This window comes from Cavia porcellus, unplaced genomic scaffold (assembly GCF_034190915.1).
Source record: "Cavia porcellus strain 051 isolate PalLab524CR breed Dunkin Hartley unplaced genomic scaffold, mCavPor4.1 scaffold_18, whole genome shotgun sequence".
NCBI lineage: Eukaryota > Metazoa > Chordata > Mammalia > Rodentia > Caviidae > Cavia > Cavia porcellus.
In genome coordinates this window covers 37172831-37184961 of record NW_026947501.1, presented here as the reverse complement: position 1 = coordinate 37184961, position 12131 = coordinate 37172831, and the positions used below count along the sequence as shown (strand labels likewise).

Genomic DNA, 12131 nt, shown 5'->3' with positions numbered 1-12131 from the left:
GCAAGCATGAAAACAATATTATTTCTCAGGATTTCTCTGTCAAAGCTCTTGAGTGATGAGGGACATTGCCAGCAAGTAATAATATCTTGGAAAGAATCTTTTATTTTTTCCGGAGCAGTAGCCTCGTGGTAGGCTTAGAATGTTCCATAAACTGTACTGCAAACATCCCTATCCTTCTAGTCCTAAGCGACTACTAACCAACAATCAGTACACAGTTTTCTATGGAAAAAGTTTCATACATGGAAATAGGTTTCATAAATTATTCCAGAAAATCAAATTTAGCCTTTAATGTAGTGAACAACCATGTAGCATTTATGATAAAATGGACATTATTACTCTTAAAATACACCGCTAAATAATGTAGCAAAATAGGGCTGGGGATTTAGCTCAGCGGCATAAGCGCATGCCTTGCAAGCGGGTAGTCGTGAGTTCAATCCCTGGTACCGATAAAAAGGAAAAAGACAAAAAAAAAAAAAAAATAATGTAGCAAAATAAAATATCCCCACATGCAGTTCTAAAGAAAGCAAACTTAGACAACAATTATTTGAATTTCCTCATGGCTTAGGAAAAGAAGTATAATTAATAAAAACTGAGAAGTTTCTGAAGATAATTTCAGATAAATTAAGTTTGGGGCTTGATGGTGTATAACATATGTTTTAAACTTCTATTCAAACTACGTTGCTTATGAAAAGTAGCAGCTGGTCCTGGCATGGACAAGAGCCCTGGACGTTTAGAAGAGATTCACACCACTGTGTGTTAGTGTGAATCCATGTTTACACGAGAATGCTGTGGAAAGGGCTGTTGAAGAGGCTGTGTGGGGAGTGATTTAACCTTTCTGGGATTTATTATCTTATCTGGAACACAGAGATACGATTAGGAATTTACTCAAAAAGCATAGTGAGAGGAGTGAGTAGTGAACCCTCTGTTCAGTGAACCGTGTGATGATGAGAGACATCAAGAGAGGCTGCCCATCTTTATGCAGCATGATTCATAACAGCTAAATCTTTTTATTGATTTAAAGAGGATTAAAAAACCCCAATAAAATAATACAAAATTTCAAAATAAGATGATAGGAAATTAATGATGGTTTTTATATTGTATATTATACAGTAGCTAAATGTTGGAAGTGCCCTACATGTTGATCAACAAATGAAAGAATACAGAAAATGTGGTATTTACACACAACGGAGCACTATTCTGCCATAAAGAAGGATAAACTTATCTTCTGTAGGCAAATAGGTAGACCTTTAAGATATAACGTTGAGTAAAATAAACCAGGCACCCAAACTTAAATACTGCATGGTTTCTATTACATGAGAAACCCAAAGCATAAAGAATTGAAGAGCAAAATAAAAGATAGATGATAGGAAACAGGTAGATCTTTTGTAAATGGGAAGGGAACTAAGAGATGCGGGGAGGGGGTAGAAGAGGAGTGGAAGGGAATGAAGAAAGAATTAAGATGTGTTATGACAGGTGCCAGCTTCCCATAAGGAATGTCGTCATTACATACTGCTCACGTATACAGATAAAAATGAAAATTGAAAGAAAGAAAGGGTTAACAGGAATGCCCATATGCAAGATGGGCGGGAGTAGAGGAGGACAGAGCTGCTGGGGGAGAGGCATTGCCTGGGCTTGCTTGGGGAGCAGAACAAGCTGAGAAGTCAAATAAAAACATCTAGTCCAAACTCCCAGCGTTACCCTGAGGCTCCAACTCCACTGGGAAGAGCTAGGGACTCACCTGTGGGGGATACTAAGTTTGTGGGCAGATCAGGCCATTTCAGGGGCTGGAACTATTAGACAAAGGGATAGCACCAAGGAGAGCACTGGGGAACAGTTTGTATTTCAGCATCACAGGAAATACTAATCAAGTTGATATGTATTTCTAGTGAGAGAGTCTCCAGGGAGGGCAGGTTGGGATTTCACAAATAGTACTGGTACATCTGTGCAGTCCATATTTTACTGGATCTTAACTCTTTTCACTTGTAAGCGAGTTACCTTTTTTTTTTAGTACCAGGAATTGAACTCAGGGCCTCGAGCTTGCCAGGCAGGTGCTGTGCTGCTGAGCTGCATCCCCAGTCTGAGCCAGTGAATTTTTAAAAACACATTCACATGCACTAGCTCACTGGTCACCCCGACACCCTTTGCTGCAGGTGAGCATACTGATGTGTGAAAGGGAAAGTGTTCCCCAAGCCACACAGCCACCTGGGGACAGAGCTACGCCACAGCCTGGGTGTCCTGAGTCACAGCAGACCACATGGCCAGCTGTGTAACCTCCAGCCACCACTGTCACCTTGGAGCCCTGGGAGGTGTGCGCGGGCTCTGCTTGGAATATCATTCAACCCCAGATGCAGGACAGGTACCTTTTCCATTCCCGCAGAACCTCGAAGGAAGAAATTCCACTCGGCTTCGGTTAGGGAGCCTTGCTGCCGCATGATCTCGACACAGAGCATAAAGCTGTAGATGAGTTTATGTTGTTCAAAAAGTCCCCTTGAGATGTTGACGTAGGCGTTTAGCAGGGTTTGCTCCAGCAGTATTTGCAGGCGGTGCTGTAGATCATCTGTCTTCACAGAAGTTTCGATTGTTGTATTGAACAACTGCATGCAAGAGAGAATATCTCCGGTTTAATTTGCTATGAAGAAAGTAAGTCCCCGTTCCTCCTCTCCCTCCCCACCCCATATTCAGTGAGCAAATAACAGCACAGGAGGCGAATACTGCTGTATGAAAAAAAATCTAGAATTCATCCCAAGTTGATATGTGACATTTATTTTCTGCATTCCTTTTCCTTTCCCATGTTTAGGCAAATGTTCAAAATGCTGCATTACCTTGATGTGAGGCAGCAAACTGGAAAGTTGAGGTAAGCCGGCAGGACCAGTTTTTTTCTTTTTCTTTTTTTTTAAATCCTCTTAACTGAGATTTGATTAAATTCATTTTTGAGTAAGGACTGTAAGGGTAAGGTGAGGTCATGCATCCTTCTTAGCACATTTCAAGATAGGATATGGAAAGAATCTGCTAGAATTTGTTTTGAAATATAACAGAAATAGATCTTAAAGAAGACTTGTGCACTATTTACTATCTGGAAAACGGAAAGCAGACTCCTAAAGTCCTCCCACATTACAAAGGCCCTAGGAAGACAGCAGAGGTGATGGCCTTGCGGGGTTTGGCACGGGAGGGTCAGAAGTGGTTCTGTCCATTTGCTTTACTGTTGGGGTGCAATAAAGGAAGACTCCATATTCTCAAGGCCTCTAGCTGTGTGAGGAAGTTAAGCAGAGCATGAACTCGTGAGTCTGGCTGGAAGTCATGGGTTAAAGGGGTCTTGCAGGGGAAAACTCCAGGGAAGTTCCTTCAGGGTCTGGGGGAGATTTGGCCGCAGTGTCAGGATCCACAGCCTGAGGTGAGACAGTGGCTGCTGAATTCCTGTTACTTATAGGGGGCTCACACAGATCCACATAGACTGGAAACTGGAAGCCGGCTGAGCACCAAGGCAGAGCAGGGCCAAGAACATTACTTCTCCCTGAGCACACTGATCTGCAATTGGCCAGCCTCTCTTTTCCCCACCCCTCTGCTAAGGTGATGGGTGGAGCACTATGGGAAGAGTAGCATGGTAGCTTCCACCCACCTAGCCGGTCTCCATTCCCCAAAATAAAAAGGGCTTGGAGAAAGTGCACAATTATTGTAGAGAATCGGAAATGTTCTTGTTCATCCTGCAGAAGATTTGGCCAACGGGGCAACACGGTTGTTATCTGAACACACTCTAAACAGGACTGAGCTTTCTTTAGTAACCTGACCAGATGCATAGAGGTTAAAACCCAGTGATGACAGATACAAATCTGTTTTGGGTTTCTGGTTTTCCTTCCAAACCATAAAACTTCTTGGATTTTGATGATTCATCTTGCATCTCCTTTATCTCTCAGGCTGTGATATTTTTAGAGTGGCTCCACTTTTATTTCTTGAAGAAGATTTTAAAAGCTTGAAAAGCATGCATTCTACAACACCCAGGGTAAGAAAGATATCAGTCATTTTGGTGGCATTAAGGGATTCGCTAATTCTTGCTTTACTTCCCTTTATTACTGCCACTTGAAGGAGGAAAGAGATCTGAGAACACAAATCTTTGCCGACAGGAATTGAGGTTTGACCCCGGTAGGGATGGCTTGGGGAGGCTGTTAAAGAAGTGCACACACTGAAAGAGAGCCCCGCCCATCTAAGCCACCAACTCTCCTAACCCTAACCCTAACCCTAACCCTAAGCAAGCAGGAAGTGCTGCAGGGTGCTAAGCCCCCTGGGGGACTCTGGGATGGGGGAGGCTTTAGTCTTGCTTTCTGGGAGGTCAGACTGCAGCGGAGGGAGACCCTGACTGCCCAAGACAAGATGGGCAAGTGTGATCAGAGGTGTGTCAGAGGTGCTCAAGTGTCTGACTTCCTTTACTGAGAGGTGAAGTCGAGATCCTCCCTCTACCACTGACGGTGCTTGGCCCAGCAGAGGAGTGAGCAGACCACAGCAGAAATGCTACAGCACGGCCTTCAGGGCTAGGTGCAGGCGTCACCTCACCTTCTTTGCACACTAACTATAGGGAGATACCATCTTGGAACCCAGCTTTCTGGAAGTGAGAAGGCAAAGTCACATGGAGAGGTCAGTGTGGTCAACAGCCCAGCTATGTGAGTGATCCATCTCTGATGTCTGGCCTCATCACTTCCTAGTGTGTGCAGCTCTAGATAGGCTGTGCTGGGAAAGGAGGCATTCAGGCCGGGAGGGCAGGCATCTGAACAGAGGGAGGGCCATAAATACAAGAGCATCTAGTATTGCAGGGAATGCAAATGGATCAACTGGCTGATGCAGAGAGAAGGGGAGAAGAGACAGGGCTGGAGAGATAAAACAGGGACAGGCTGCAGGTGGCTTTGAAGTCTGGGCTATGGCGTCTAAACAGTGTCAATGAGCAGCCACTGAAATTCCACGAAAGCCCTGGGTCAGCAGAATGGTCGGAAAACATGAGGTCTTGGCTGGCCTGGCTTCCGGGTGTGGGAGGCAGCTGTGTACAGAGATGCACTGCGGGGAAAGAACAGATTCCACAGCTCTCCACTGCTTCCCCTGAAGAGTGACATGCAGAGAGGCTTTTGTTGCTTTGTGTCACAATTATGCACACAGAAGATTAGAAAGATGAGAGCAAGTTAAGTTGCTCCACCGAAAAGGGTACAAAAAGCATGGTGAGAGAGGGCAGGGGAGAGCAAGCTGGGGGGACACAGTAGCAGATATGCGGGTGACAAGTCTAGAGATCTAATGCCAATGGCGTATGCAACTCATGTGAATGAGTAGATTTCAACTGCTTTTGCCGTAAAAAATAATGTGAGATGATGGATATGTTAATTTGCTTCATTACGGTAATCTCTTTTTTTAAACTACCTATGTGTATTCCTTAACATGTTGCCTATCTTGAATATACATGGTAAAATTTATTTTCTTAACAAATGGGGCAACATATCCAGGCAGTGGCAAGCCTGAGCCAGGAATGTGTGTGTGGGGTGAGCTGGAGGGAGGAGGCCACTGGCATCTGAGAGTAACTGGGGGTGAATGAGGGGGTACAGCTGGGGGATCTGGGGATGCCTGGTAAGTGCTGCTGTGCAACTGAGCTTGCAAACTTTGCTTTGTGACAGCGAATTTGCTCTTGGTAGACACTGGAGCCCTGCTGCAAAGAGGAAGACCCATGAGACCTCCTGTGCACTAGAGATCAGATGGAATTCAACAGTGACTACAAGATGCGGAAGACAGACCAAAATAAAACAAGGAAGTCTCCCAGGCATCCAGGGAATGGGGAAGGAACAAAGGAAGGCGGTTCCTCTGAGTTAAAGGTGGAGGGAAGGAGGCACAGGCTGCCGCATACAACATGCTGGGAAAAATAAACAGAGATACACACTGACTTGATTAACAGGGTGCTGCTGCCCAAGGCCTGAGGGGACCACACAAGGAAATACTAACAGGGAAGAGGACTGAGGAAGAAACAGGGCTGAGCTGAGATTCGGAACAGAAGCTAGGCAGGCGAGAAGGCAGCAGGCGGGCAAGTTAGCTGAGGAAGCCGAGGAAATGAGAAGCAGCTTTCTGCTCTTCCTCCGCAGAGCTCTGCACGGAGCCTTCAGGAGACCTGGTGGGTGACTCTGAACCATGCGCCTGGGCCCAGGCTCCTGGGGAGGGTTTTCCTTAATAACCACACTCGGCGCTTGTCTGAGGCAGGGTTTAAATGGAAGCTGTAGAGATGAATTTCATTAGCAGCAGCAGCAGCAACAACATGCTTACCTGTTTAAAATATTTTAATGAATACTGATACATAGGGTCCATTTCCGAGAGGCTTGCGATGACGAAGTACATAACAGAGCCTTGAGTGGCCACCGGGCGATATTTCTCGCGGGCGACATTGATCATCTGCTCTGTGGACTCTGCTTCTTTCAGCCTGACTTTAATGGCACCAGAAGTAATCTGAATAAACACACAACAAGTTCTTAAGGATGTGTTTCAGGAAAGTAGTGACAAATCTGGGCTATGTCCAGTCATGTCCAGAAACCAGTGAGGATGGACTGAGTTAGTGTTATAGTAAAGCTCCCGCCATGGACAGTGACCGAGTCTCAGCACTGGTGACTTTCCTTCTGACTCATCAGAGTTAGGAAAGGGCAAAGGGAAATGGGCAGTTTAAGTAGCCTGAAAAGATGGCAGCAGGACTTCTCTGACACTCAAATCTGTGTTATTTCAGAGAGGAAAGCACTGCCCAAGCTCTCCTAGTCGCTTTCTAACTTCCTCGAGAGCATTTCAGGGCATGCATGATGGAAAAATGACGGAAAAGACATGAAGGGAGCAGAAGTACCCTGGGAGATGCCCATCAGCGTGGACAGAGAGAGGCCGGAAGTGGTCTCCATCCTGCCTTGAATAACAAACATGACTGATACTTTTGCTTCTTACCTAGCATCCCAAGCTGATGTTTGGTAAACTATAAACCAACGTGAACTGGAGACATTTTTAAGATCTGATATTTTTCTGTTATTTTTTGTGTTTTGGGTTTGTGGCTCTGGGGCTTTCCAAGGTTTCCCTCTCTGTGCCTTTGTATTGCTGTCTGCCTCTCTTGCCTACCGATCTTCAGCTGTGCATATCCTCAGGCTGGGAGATATTTGTCTCTAAAAGTCAAAGAATTTGGTGGTGGTGGGGAATCATGAAAAATCACTATATGAACTGTCTGCTCACAATTTGCACCATGGAAGGAACAGCCTTGGGAATCACTAAGCTTCTGTCTAGACCAGTCCTTCCCAACAGAAATACAGAGTTTGAAAAACTGTAGATTCCAAAGACGGGAGGAATGGGAGAACATAAACAATGAAACGTCAGGAGCTGGAGAGCAGACAGAAGAGCGATCACAGTGAACAGACCAAGAAAACGGGTTCTTAAACTGGAACCAGGGGAAAGTCAGGAACTCATCCAATTTCTGAAGCAGAATCACCATCAAAGGGATAGTAGTTAGCGGTGACAGCTGCCACTGAACGTGGGAAGAGCCTAAGAATCGGTTACAAGACCTCCAGGTTTTCTGTTCCACAACACTCAGCCAAGAGATTGTCTTTTCCTACAAGCAATTCAGGATTCCTCCTCTGGAGAAAGTAAAAGAAAGTGTTTCTGCAATGGAAGGAAGCCAGGCGGAGGTACCAGACTGAAAGAGCAATTAGGTGAACTTGTGGACCCCTACATGCCCAGCTCCCACAGGCCCGCAGCGATGGGAAGGCTGTTAGCTGTGTTCAGTGTGTAACTCCGGCTTGGGGATGGGAAGGGTGTGTGTGTACGTACGGGGTGTTTGTGGTAAAGGCAAGAGTCAATGTGTAACATGCAAGTGAGTCATGGCTGTACGTGCTGATAGGACAGTAATGTTGTCATAACAAACCTCAGAAAAAGCTTACATTCTTCAAACAGTCTGCATGTAAAAATTTGGCTAAAAAATGAAAACAAATGGTTATCAACCAATTGGCAGAAATTAAGAATCCAGGGAAGAATGGCTGACAGGAGGATAAAGAGATCAATGGACACGCAGAGGGAGAGAGAGAGGGAGGAAATGTGAAAACCCGAGCTACTGCTAACTGTTGTTTCAATACTAGGTTCTTAACAGACCTTAGGATGTAAAGAGTACGTTTTTGACATCAACGAAAAACAGAAAATATAACCTAATGTGCCCCTTGTCTAGTAAAGTCAAAGGGATTTTTTTGATAAACATTTTGTTTCTCATGAATGGTAAGAACTAGTTTTATAGGTTCCTTGTATATTCTTTCTACTTCTTGTGGTGTGGGGGGTTGAATTTTGGACCTTAAGCTTGCTAGGTGAGTGCTCTGCTACTGAGCTACAACCCCAGCCCTTATATTCCCCGTCGCTTCTTAAATAATGGTTTAAATCTGAGGAAGGACTCACTAAAGTATTATGCACTTACTGTAAAATCTCACCATGCTATTAGCACATTTTTATTTAACACCAGCGGTGTAACCACCATGCTTAACCCTTGGAGAAGGAAAGCCCAGATGAGGTGCTTCTGGATTACCACTGCATTGAACCTAGCCACTGACAGAAGTGATGAGACAGGTAACTGGGTACCTGTGACACAAGGTAAACGGTGACAAGTGCTGTAATCGAGGGTTGGATAAGGCTTGAGTGCAACTCCAAGAGGAGAAAAGTCATTTCAGCTGGGAGTACCAGGGACGCACTTATAATCTTATAAGTGTGTTTGTTTCTTTCAACTTACGTCCTGTTCTAGGCCTTATATTTATTATATGCTTTTTTAAACGTGCAGAGAAGACAGAGGAGCTGTTTGTCTACAGTTTCTCTGTGGGTGAGTAGCCCGGCAGCCAGGCACTCTGCCTGTGTGAGCCTCCTGTGGCTTATGGTGATCCTCATTCTTGCTTTAAAACCCTTACAGGACCCTCAAAGACTGTAATAATGCACTTTCTATAACACTAAAAATATTTCACTTGCCTTGGACTCCTGGAGTGTGTCAATGAGTTCTTCGTTGTCTAAAATATTTCCTTCAGATGTGAAGAGCATTTTTAGGATTTTCTCTTCGATGGCTTTCAACTGGTTTTTATCGCTGTTGATCCTGACGATGAGCTGAACTCTTTGTTCTTCCAACTCTGGTCTTTCCAGGCGCACCACATCACTGGAACCAAAGTGACATACCTGCATTCCTTCTCTGTCAGTGCCCTAAAGTTTTTCTGCAGAGGCTCTTTGTTCATGGAACAATTTCTGAGTGCATCTAAATCAGGCCGACCACATCTAGGGATGTGAGCCTAAGCTGATTTCTGCTGTGCTTTGCTGATCTGCTCCTGGCCTTCCGTGTGGTCATCTTTGTTACCCTCACCTCTGCTGCACCCCCCGCTAAGAGCTTTGCTAGGATTATTTCCTTTAATTCTTTAAAGGCTTCTGTGAGGTGGACTCTGTGGTGCTAGCCTCAGTAGTGGGTCACTCCTGGGGAGGCACAGACATGAAAAACAGCTAGGCTAGCACCCCGTCAGCTGGCTCCAGAGCCATACAGTATACCACGATGTGCTGTCTGACACAACAATTCATGATTTATTTGTTATGCACATGCCGAATGCAGACACCTTAAAATTGTTATGAGACTATAAGAAATTGTTTTATTTATACAAGTACACAATTTAATTGAAGAAATCATCTTCAATTAAACTGTGCACTTAACTCCTTCAGAGGAGAGGTTTCAAGAATCTTTATAATAAAGGTGAGCTCAGGAAACAGCTCGGGAGAAGCATAAACCAAATGAGGAAAGTTAGCAATCAAGAAAGATTGCCCAGAAAGCCGAGGAAGGGTTAGAGTTTCTGGAAGTAGAACGGTGGCTTAATAGGATTCCTCAGAGCTGAGAAGGGCACTGACTGGTCCAACCACAGGAGGACTGAGGAGTCGTGGTTGGCAGTCTCCAGGGGCTGGGAGGTGTTCAAGAACGAGGAGGATCCTGGAGGAATTGCAAGGAACCATTGAGTACATGGCTGCTGCCTGCCCGCCCAGGGGCTCAGCAGAGAGGGGGGCACTGAGAGAGCTGATGCCAGCCCGTGTGACCGAGCCACACCTCAGATGCATCAGTCAGGGCGAGAGCAGGGAGCTGCTGCACTTCCCAACTGATCTCAGCACTGTTCTCCTTGGTACTTCTCTTTCCTGGCCCAGGCAGGGTGACACAGCCAAGCATAGCTCTTCACGGGAATCAACTGGTGTGCCAAACGCTCAGTCAGGCCTTTAGAATGTGTCAAAACACCCCCTAATCGGAAAGGAATTAACCTAGTGGGAGTTAGGTTAGCAGCCAGTAATACCTAAAACAAATGAGGAAATGAAGTCATAAGCCATTAGTGATAGCGAGGGTGAGTCTGGATGATCTTGCTTAAACATATGTACATGTACATAGAGATGCATGCATACACATCTCTGTGTATGCATATGTATGTCTCTCCTTTCTCTAGCTAGGTACTTTCTTCTTCTTCTTCTTAGCTATGTCTACAGCCCAAAGTATATTTTTCTGAAAATGGGTCCAAAGGATATTTTCTTTTAGAGTTAATGATACTTACACACATATGTTCACATATGCATGTGTTCATGTATATTGACTAAATATAGTCACAGATTGCTGCCTATGCCACAGTGGTCCTCTCAGATTATTATAGTGATGTAGCTGTCTTTGTGTAATGACACTGTGATTTTCACACAAAGAAACTGCCTAATGACAGTTCTCAGAATGTATCACCTCATCATTAGGTGATATATGACTGTCTATTAAGTATATATAATTAGTTTAATCAACATCATTATTTTAATAAATACTAAGAATTTTACCACCTGAACTTTTTGGCTAATTCTGATGATTAATATTAACAATACATGATCTTGTTTTTGAGAAACGTGAACTTAGTCACCTACAGAATATACCAAGGGAGGATATTTATTTTTGAGAGGTAGATAAACTTAAGCACAACTAAGTAAATTTAAAAAAAGAGCCCTCAAGGCCAGTGAAGCGGGAGATAGGACGTCAGAGGGACTGCTTTCCTCACTGATGTGGAGGAGCAGTGACTTCCTGGGAGTTTGCTTGCCGAGCTGGGAAATCCTAGTGAGGGAAGAGGGCCCGCTGCCAGCCTGGCCCTGCGGCTGGTGGGCATTCAGGGAAGTCCCCGAGTTCCTTCTTGAGAGGACCATGGGTCCAACAAGTGGCTGCAAGCAACAGTGACATTGGTGCCTAGCTTGGCTATTTATTTTTACCTTTTTGCATTGAGTCATTTGTGATGCTTTTATACACTGAAGTTTTTCTTCATCTAAATTTCTAAACAGAATAGTAATAAACCGTGGCCTCCCCTGCTCCCACATTCCTTTTTTACCTTAACAACTGATCCTCCAGTCCTGACTTGGTTACGGTGAAGTTGATGATGGTGACTTTAATGCACACCTGGAAGAGAAGCACAGGGCAGCCTGCTTACAACAGTGAGTGCTTTCTCTATGAGAACACGATTTGCTGTTACCCAGACAGATCCATCTCGAGTCCTACTGTGCGTACACCCACCCTACCCCACCCCGACACCGTGAGCACAGTGTGACTTCACAATATGATTTTCCCTGCCAAGATGAGCGGCAGTCTTGCTCCTCAACCCCTGCAGTTACAGAAATCCTTCAGATGTTTTAAAGAAAGATGACCCAGAAAAGGGTTTGAGACTATCTTAGAATCCACAGCCTGGGCCTTTCGTGTGTGTCTGACGTTTGACAAGCCAGTCAGTGTGCTGAGGTTTAGCTCCTGATATTTAAACACTGGAATAATAATAGTAACAATTCAGAAGATAATTATGAAGACTAACTGAGATAATAAAAAATTACTTAAGGTAATTAAGTCATAGTGACTTGGAGACAGTATGTCTTTGTTAAAAAGAAGCTATTATTGGTAATAGGGTTTTACATATTCAACCTTATTGTAAGTTTCACATGGAAAATTGCTACTACACCAACATCATATTCTGATATCACTTGAATAAGTCATATAGCAAAGCCCAATAAATTTAAGAGCATTTTGTGTTACAGACCCCTGGCGTTGGCTTTACCCCCACTTTAGAGCTGACTGACTTGAGGAGCATGGTGATGGAGCA

The 12131-nt window shown here is 44.5% G+C and overlaps 1 protein-coding gene across 1 annotated transcript in view; it reads right to left on the bottom strand.

Moving 5' to 3' along the window:
* The window catches only part of Dnah6 (dynein axonemal heavy chain 6), a 221096-nt gene that overhangs the window by 36627 nt on the left and 172338 nt on the right, over nt 1–12131 (bottom strand). Inside the window, exons 58-61 of the mRNA XM_023564757.2 lie at nt 11376–11443; nt 8980–9160; nt 6283–6462; nt 2361–2594 (exon numbers count right to left, since the gene is read on the bottom strand). Coding sequence (XP_023420525.1) covers nt 2361–2594; nt 6283–6462; nt 8980–9160; nt 11376–11443 — 663 coding nt within the window. The remainder of the gene's footprint in view (nt 1–2360; nt 2595–6282; nt 6463–8979; nt 9161–11375; nt 11444–12131) is intronic.